At 43.4% G+C, this 9,159-nt stretch overlaps 1 protein-coding gene across 1 annotated transcript in view; it reads right to left on the reverse strand.

The window, feature by feature from the left end:
• The window catches only part of LOC124776011, a 317,506-nt gene extending 308,557 nt beyond the window's left edge, over positions 1-8,949 (reverse strand). The window contains exon 1 of the mRNA XM_047250853.1: positions 8,834-8,949. Coding sequence (XP_047106809.1) covers positions 8,834-8,900 — 67 coding nt within the window. The 5' untranslated portion in view covers positions 8,901-8,949. The remainder of the gene's footprint in view (positions 1-8,833) is intronic.
• Positions 8,950-9,159: the final 210 nt, after the last annotated feature.

Raw genomic sequence — 9,159 nt, forward strand, 5'->3', positions numbered from 1 at the left:
TCGTCTGATGCGATACATGACGTCCTGTAGCTTCTTCGAACGCCGAATCCAGTTCTTGAGCACTCATCCCATGGTTCCTTTGACTCAAAAGTTATAGATATCAATCATCCTGTGCATCTGTCAAACGTAGGCGGCCTGTACAGTGCAAGTCCTCAACACTACCTGTCAGTTGGAACTGATTCCATGTCCGTACCACAATTGAGTGCAGAGCGTACGTCCAGCAACTTCCATGGTTGACAAGCTTTCTACGTGTTACGTGATAGTACGGACCCGATAATTGGTAGCGATTGACCTTCATGGCATCATAGATATGCACTCTATCGTTCTACCGACGTTTCTAATGCATTCCTACCAGTGCTTTATTTCCAAATGAAATGCCTCAATCCATTCGATTGCGTGTTCTACCCAAAAACCGCGCTCATGGTAACTGTGTGTATGTTTATAATTAACGCCAGGGATGACCTTCCGATCGGCACCAGAACAGTCACGATAGCAACACACCTGCCCGACATACCGGGATGATGCAAAACTTGTTGATGCGTATATGTACTACATGGACAATCCTCTGCACCAGAAATAAATTTCTTAATCTTATTCTAGTGATAACTGCAGATTTTACACCTATTTAGTGTAATCTCTGAGATCTTTAGAAGCTTTACGAAAGCAGAAAGAACTAGAAGCATTATTTTAGCTTCAGTGAAAATGTGCTATTTATAAAAATGAACATAAAAAATAAAAGTATGTAATTTTATGATTTACTATTCACTTTCCATCGGAAAAGAGTGGGACAGAAATTTAAAAAGCAATTCTTTTATTGATATGTTAAAAAAAGGACACTGTTTAACTGCGTGAATTGTAAGTTACATGTGAAGAAAATAAACTAGCAAGTAGTTAAATTCCAGAACATTCTTCATGAAAGTAGAAAATCGATCAATATGATCAACAATTTTATGTATAGAACTGAAGACGAAAACAAAAATTTGTGTGCGAGTAGAAAGAGACATATTCGATTACGATATGTTGATAATTTTTACATTGGAACCGTCTAATTGCAACTGAATGAAACACAATTTTTGTGCCATACACGTTTCGCCTTTATTCTTTGCAAGGCACCTTCAGTGGCAGAGTTCGTGAATGTTTCTCCACATGTTGTGTTTTTGCTCCTTTGTTAGCGTTGACTACGAAAGTTTAAGATAATTCGAATTTATTAATGAAGTCATGTGAGGGCGACAAGTCGGAAACAAACTGTCACACGTAATATGCGAAGCAGTATTATATTTCTTCTTGAGATGAGCCTTGGGTGAAATTTGAACCCAATTACAGGGGAACTTTATAGAAAACTTTGAACTTCAAATGCATTTGTACTTACCAGGACAATATTTGATACGGAAATCGGTGGTGGCTCTTAACCACACGTTCGCAGTTTTGTCTAAAATTTATCTCTAAAATTTCCAGACCCATGTTTAGTGGAACGTTTTTGCTTCTGATATCCTAGACTTCAATCCATTAATTATGACATCTTCTGCACACAAATTTTGCACATGGGCGCCTACGTCATCCTTCTCAACTTCGTGTCTCAGGAAACATCTCGTGTCGCTTCGGCCTTAAAGCAGCCCTGTTGGTATCGAAAAATTGAAAAACAAAAAAAGGAAGGTCACAGTTAAAAGTCCAGACGATGGGATACAATATAATCTGACTGCATTAAGGAAAAACACGAAAGAACTAAGTCCGTATTGCGCTCGATGACACCGCAAAAAAAAAAAAAAAATGTTCTCCGGTTCACCAAAATCAGAAACCCGTATTCGATGCCTGGTTTGGCGCACAGTTTCAATCTGTTGCGAATGTGGACTGTTCGCCGTTAGCTGAAACATGTTCACTAGAACCGGTTTAATAATTTATGGTAACCGGTTTAATAATTTATGTTAGTGAAGTGTTGCCCAAATCCAAATCTCTCCGCGATTTTCTAGGGCTGGTTAATATTATGTTCATACTAAAGAGCAGATAAATATGCGAGGTGGTGCCCAAAGTGCGTAATGTTACTCATGTTTTCTGAAGGGCCTTTTCTCCAGTTTAAGTCTAATGTAAGTAAATCCTCATAAATCTGTGGACTCAAGCTTTATTGGTATATAATTGCACTAGAGCCAAAGCGTGGAAAATTGACACTATAGAAGGGTATCATAAGGCTAAAATATGTAATTATCTGTGTCTTAAAATAATTTGGGCTTCGAGGCGAAATAAAGACAAACAATAAATCATTATCACCCTAACATTTATAAACACCGTAAATACAGCACATATTGTCAAATTTATCAACGAAAATACAGTCTGCGTAAGGTAAATATAAAACTATACTAACAAAGCGGAATGGAAGATTTCAATGAGATGGTTTTGAGAATATTTACGTACAGAACCATCGCAAAACACATGAACGAATTATGTTGCTCAACATTTTTTTCCGATACGATTAAATTTCTAGCTATAGAATTACAGTCTTTGTATGCCTATTTTCAAGGCACGGACTTCCATACAATCTTCATTAAAAATTTACACTGGTAGTTGCACAAAGTTTTCGTTGACCGGACCGTTTTGAGTGGTTGCCCTGTTAGCTGACTGCGAAACGAGTATGCACAGTGCACTGACTCTTTCTGTATACCTCTTATTGAAATACACCCTAAGACAAAAAAAGACGCATCACGAAGAAATTACCTGAATGGGATGGAAATCGGTAGGTGTCATGTACATGTACAGACAAAAAAAAACTATTATAATCGCAGGAAAAATGGATGATGTATAAAAGAGGAAGAGCACAAACTGAGCAAGGCAATAACACGATTGTTCACCTCCAGCTCATACGCAAGAAATTATTCGGCTTCACATTGATTGGTACAGTTGTTAGATGTCTACAGAGGGATATCGTGCCAAAATCCGTCCATTTAGCGCATTAGGTCGTCCGAACAGTCTAGAGAGTACAGAATATGATTGGAGAGTAAACCCAGGAAAGACGAAAGTAATGAGGAGTGATAGAAAAGTACTTAGCGATAAACTTAACATCGAAATCTGGGACTACGAAGTTAAGGAATTCGCCACTTTGAAAGGAAAATAACACATGACAGGCGAAGAAAAGATAACATAAAAAGTACACTAGAACAGGTAAAGGGCATTTCTGGCAAAAAAAAAAAAAAATGGAAATAAGCGTTTGGCGTCATTGGCCGGGAGGTCCCTTGCGGGGCAGATCCGGCCGCCTTGGTGCAGGTCTTAATTATATTCGACTCCACATTGAGAGACCTGCGCGCCGGATGGGGATGAAATGATGATGAAGACAACTCCCAGTCCCTGAGCGGAGAAAATCCCCGAACCAGCCGGTAATCGAACCCGGGCCCGTTGGAGGGCAATCCGTCACGCTGACCACTTTTTTTTTAATCTCATTTTGTTCGTCTTCGTTCTTTGTATCTGCTTGGGGCGGACGTCGCAAGACACCCGTTTCACTTCGTCGTTGATCCATTAACTCAGTACAGAGGGCAGCTAACCCGCTGACCGAACACGCTGAGTTACCGTGCCGGCTGGAAAAGGAATGAATGGAGTCGTTGACATGTGGTGCTATAGATGGATTTTGAAAAGCAGGTGAACTGATAAGGAATGAGGAGCTTCTCCGCAGAATCGGTGAACAAAGGAACATGCGGGAAACACAGCCGGAAAGAAGCGACAGCATGGTAGGATATGTTTTCTAACAAAAGGGAACCAGAGGAAAAATGCTCCTATCGGTGCACACAAAAAGCGAATCCGCTCCTGTTTTTTAAAAGAATCTGAAAAACTGCGTTCCAGCCGCGGCATTCTACGCGTACCTCCCTCAGCACCTTCATATATTTCCCAAAGATTCTGGCATGCGACAAATTCGCGCTCTTTTTAATGTGCAACTCATTTCTCACGGCCACAAGCTCCCTCAACTGTTAACTCGCTCACACCCACTAGTCCATCGCTTTAAGTCGCTTAGACCCATCCTTTCCTACCTGACCTTTCTCACTCATTAACCACTCACTGTCATTGGTGCCTCTCTGTCACTGTTCCTTTTCTCACAGACACATCCTCTTCGTTCCGTCTCCTTTCGCTGTTACTGTCCCCCTCTTGCTCTCTCTTACTTCATTCCTTCGCTTTGCTGCTGTCTCTTCCCACTGTCACTATGTCTCTCTTCCTCGTTGTCATTGCATTGTCATTGTCTCTGTCTCTCACTATTACTGGCTCTCACCCATTTCCACTTTCTCCGTCTCTTTATCCCTCTCCCATTGGCGCTGTCTCCTTCACTCTTTTCCTAGCACTGTTCTATCACTGTCAACCACGTTCCACTGCCATTGTGTCGCTGTCTTTCTCTCACACTGCTATTGTCTCGTTTGCTCTTTCTGCACCAAAATCATCATATACTACCTTTCAGTTTTTATTACTTTTCCGCCTCTTTCGCACTGCCACTGGCTCCTTTTCTCTCCGCATAACATAGCGCGAATAGGTTCGCACACCAAAAAATTTTGAGAATTTTTTTTACGGTGCTGAGGAACGTAGATGAAGCAGCTGGTGCCCCAATTTTCAGTCAGTGTCTTTTAATAAACGGGAGCATATTCGCCTTTTGCGTGCTCCAATAACAGCTTTTTTCCGCTGGTTCCCTTCTTTTCCCTTCTACAGTAGGGCATGTCACTCATACGGGTCAGCAAAATTTTGATAGTTTACTTACGTGAAATTGAAAAATCGCAAATCTACAAACCTTTACACCTCAGTCCGGATTTTATGTGCAGAAACATTTTGCATATACCTCACTGCTCCAACGTGGGATTCTCAGAACCCATCGGATGATAGTGGAGACGCTTTACAGCATATTTCTCCTTGCTACGTCACTTTATAAGCTAAGTTTTCGCGTCATACCGGATTTTACGTTCGTATTTTACGTATACAAGCAGGATGACTTTGAAGCTCTGTTTCTGGGAAACGGATAAAGATATCAAGAAAATTTTCAAAGTTGCCGGAATCGGGATCTCAGAAATATATCGTAAAAATATCAGCTGTTTGCTGTGCATAGCCATCCGGGAATCGGAGGATTGGTTTTAGTACTCGAAAACCATGTTTTACGGAAAAATCGGCCATGAACTAATTGGAGCGTCCATAAAATCTCTGAAGGTGCACCGTAGACCGCATCTAATGGAAAAACAACCAATCGAATTGCTTTATTTGCCTAAGCTGAAGGAAGTGTGTAATACTCAGATAGTGACCCTGTACTGTCGGACAGTTACAGTAAGACGATGCTTCTGTCGAGTATTGAAATGGTCCCTAGCCCGAGGGCTATCGAAAACACCTGACCCTATATTTCCATCACCAGCAGAACCCGCGGTATTAGCCCTGAGAAAATCCAGTTTTTGTGTGCGTTTTGGAATATCAAGTGTAGCGCAAGCTATCGCATGCGTATCGATTTTCCATAGTACCAGAGGAAGATGTAAAGGGTAAAAACTGTAGAGGAGGACAGAAATTAAAATACATCCAACAAATAACTGAGAACATAGGGGCATGATTCTCTGTCCACCCCCATGCGATAGTGTGAACCTTGAACGGAATATATACAGAAGTGACAAAAACTCGTGGGATAACGACATGCACATATACAGATGGTGTAGTATCGCATCGCAAGGTATAAAAGCGTAGTGCATTGGCGCAGCTGTCATTTGTAGTCCGGTGATCCATGTGAAATGGTTTCAGACACACGACAGGAATTAACAGATTCTGAACTCGGAATGTTGTTGGAGCTAGACGCATGTGGCATTCCATTTTGGAAATCGTTATTCAATATTCCGCCATCAACACTGTCAAGAGCGTGCCGAGAATAAACAATTTCAGGCATTACCTCCCACTACTAGCAATGCAGTGGCTGACGGCCTTCACTTGCGACCGAGAGCAGCGTCACTTGCTTAGAGTTGCTAACACAGAAGCAACACTGCGTGAAATATCGCAGAAATGATTGTGGGACATACGGCGAACGTATCCGTTAGGAGAGTAGGCGGAATTGGGCATTAACGAGCTATGGCAGCACACGGTCGATGCGATTCGTGACCATATCGGTTGTACCCTAGATGACTGGTAAATTGTGGCTTGCTCAGATGAGTCCCGATTTCAGTTGGTAAGAGCTGATGGTAGGATTCGAGTGGGGTGCAGACACCACGAACCCATAGAGCCAAGTTCTCAACAAGGCATTGTGCAAGCTAGTAGTGGCTCTGTTACGGTGTGGGCCGTGTTTACATGGAATGGACTGGGTCCTCTGGATGTTCGGCTATTTGCAGCCGTTCATGGACGTCATGTTCCCAAACAACGATGGATTTTTTTATGAATGACAGTGCCTCATGTCAGTGGGCGACAACTGTTCGCCATTGGTTTGAAAAATATTCTGGTCAGTTCGAGAGAACGATTTGGCCAACCAGATCGCACGATATGAATCCTATCGGACATTTTTGGGACATAATCAAGAGGTCACTTCGTACACGATGCTAGACTACTAATTATACTTGCGTTGAGACATGGTCCTTTCCTTGTTATCTTCGCCGGCCGGCCGAGCGGTTCTAGGCGCTTCAGTCCGCAACCGCGCTGCTGCTGCGGTCGCAGGTTCGAATCCTGCCTCGGGCATGGATGTGTGTGATGTCCTTAGGTTAGTTAGGTTTACGCAGTTCTAAGTCTAGGGGACTGATGACCTCAGATGTTAAGTCCCATAGCGCTCAGAGCCATTTGAACCATTTTGCAGCTTCATGACGCCCAAGGGGTCGGAATTAGCTAACCACCAAATTATGAAATGAAGTGATTTCGAAGTAGAACAGCACCCTACGCAGGAAAATGACCTCGCTCACGTAGAGTAATCACAACACTATTTGAGTTTTTGGGCATTGTCTTCCATCGTACATATTCTGGAATCAGTTTTGGTATCATCCTTCTTCCATTGGCACTACATCCCAGGATGGGACTTCGCCTCCTCGATAATTTTCCGCCATTCCTCTCTGGACTGCATTTTGAGTGGTTGCCCTGTTACCTGACTGCCAAACGATCATGTACGTTCTGGCCGAGCGGTTCTAGGTGCTTTAGTCCGGAACCGCGCTGCTGCTACGGCCGCAGGTTCGTATTCTGCCTCGGGCATGGGTGAGTGTGATGTCCTTACGTTAGTTAGGTTTAAGTAGTTCTAAGTGTAGGGGACTGATAACCTCAGACGTTAAGTCCCATAGTGCTTGGAACCATTTGAACAGCTGGACCAACAACACTTTGGCAGTCACGGACGGCTATAGAGGCAGAATGGCTCATTATTTCTGCAGGGGACTTCCAGCGACTTGTTGAATCTATGCCACGTCGAGTTGGTGTACTACACTGGGGAAACAGAGCTCTAACACGACAGTCGGAGGTATCCCATGACTTTTGTCGGCTTAGTGTATACCAATAGAGAAAAGTATTGAAACGTCTCTGCTGGATTCCTTTCATGTTAATTTCTTAAATCTGTTGTCATTTACGGCATAAATTCCTCTTCTAAATTTACTGTGGTGTTTCTGACTCTATCTGAGAGGAGACTGAGCAGTGGAACGTGTTACTTTTACACATAATCAAAAACGATCTGTCACGCTATTACACTTTAAAACACAGTTTATATGTAATTCATGTCACATAGTCTCATACGGAACCTACATCCGGTTTCTTTTATATACTGTATATGAAAAGATACTGTCACCCCCCTTCCCTTCTGTGTGAAAGGAGCCTGTCTGCTAGAGAACAGTAGGACCAACGTCGGAACAGGTAGCTACGCTTTCTAAAAGCAAAGAGCTTTCTATTCTTGGCATGATCCTGTCCATCCCGTGTCATGTTGGTATGGGAAGCTGCCTCTCTGGTCACTTCCGTTTGTATCTGTGAAGCACCCTCAGTAGGGGCCCAGGCCAGTCTGTCCGCGGCGAGCGTCTGAAGTGGTAAGATCTCCGGCTAAGCGCGTCTCTACTAAGTCCATAGAACAACTGATTTCTTAAGTTCAGCCTAACTGAAAATTTAATCACCTTTATTTCAGGTTTAGATCTAAAATATCTTATGTTATCATAAATTGCAACACAGTGTAATTCGCGTGTGAAGTTCAGAATATCTTCTAGTAGTTGATTTGTGACTACTTTGTGAGTAAAGTGGAACCACTTGTTGATGATGCGTAACTCTAACTAAGATCATCAATCTTAAATGCGAATGTGTGTGAGATTATAACGTCTCGTCTTGACAATATTTTTCAATATTGCAACTTTTCTTTATGTTCAACCCACGTGGGGTGTACTTTGTGAGACCAGTACCACGTGCTTGACCTATCAGGTTAATAGTAAGACGATAGTAACCAGTTCGAGGATTTTCTTTTGTAAATTGCGTTTCGATGTAATTTATTTTAATTATCAAAATTATTGTGGAGTTACACTCTTTGCGTAAACCAAGTTGACCACGTGAAGCATGTGGTGTAATCATCAAAGCAGCCCTCAGCTATTCTTTTCGGGAAGATTTTACAGAGAGTTAGTATGAATTTAGTAACCAGTGTGTGGTAATTTCATGACGGATAGGATTGCGCTACGAACGTAACTTCTTTGGGTGAAAATTGAATCGGTTGGTTGTGGTTAATTTCCTGTGTATAGTAACGAGGTGCAGCATCTCCATTGATACCTGGAGACTGATGACACAAAAACAAGCCTCACGTATTTGTTCCATGCCCTTACACCACTGGTGCTGATGCACTCGAGCTCGTGTTAGTGGTGGAATGGTGTTGCGGAAACCGGCGGATCCCGTGGTAGCTGGTAGCGAGTGGACCCACCTGTGGCCTTGATGGCGGCCCTCTGGATCTGCACGCTGCCCCTTTTGAGCGTCCCCAGCGTCGCCATGGTGAGAGCGCGCGGTTGTCGCAGGCGACACGACGCGACGCGACCGCCGGTGGGGTACCCGCGGACACTGCCGACCCCGGCGTCCGGCCGGGCGGCCGTGGCTCGTAACGAGCGCTGATGCGATAAGTGGCGGCGGTCGGCGCCCACCACGGCCTCCCCTCAGAGTCCGAGGCTCCCGGAGAGAGAAAGTGCCACAGGCAGCGCGACCACAGATAAAGTAAAGTGAACAACACTCCGCCATGTTCCACGTTGCCAAAAA

The sequence above is a fragment of the Schistocerca piceifrons genome, chromosome 2 (assembly GCF_021461385.2).
Source record: "Schistocerca piceifrons isolate TAMUIC-IGC-003096 chromosome 2, iqSchPice1.1, whole genome shotgun sequence".
Classification (NCBI taxonomy): Eukaryota; Metazoa; Arthropoda; class Insecta; order Orthoptera; family Acrididae; genus Schistocerca; species Schistocerca piceifrons.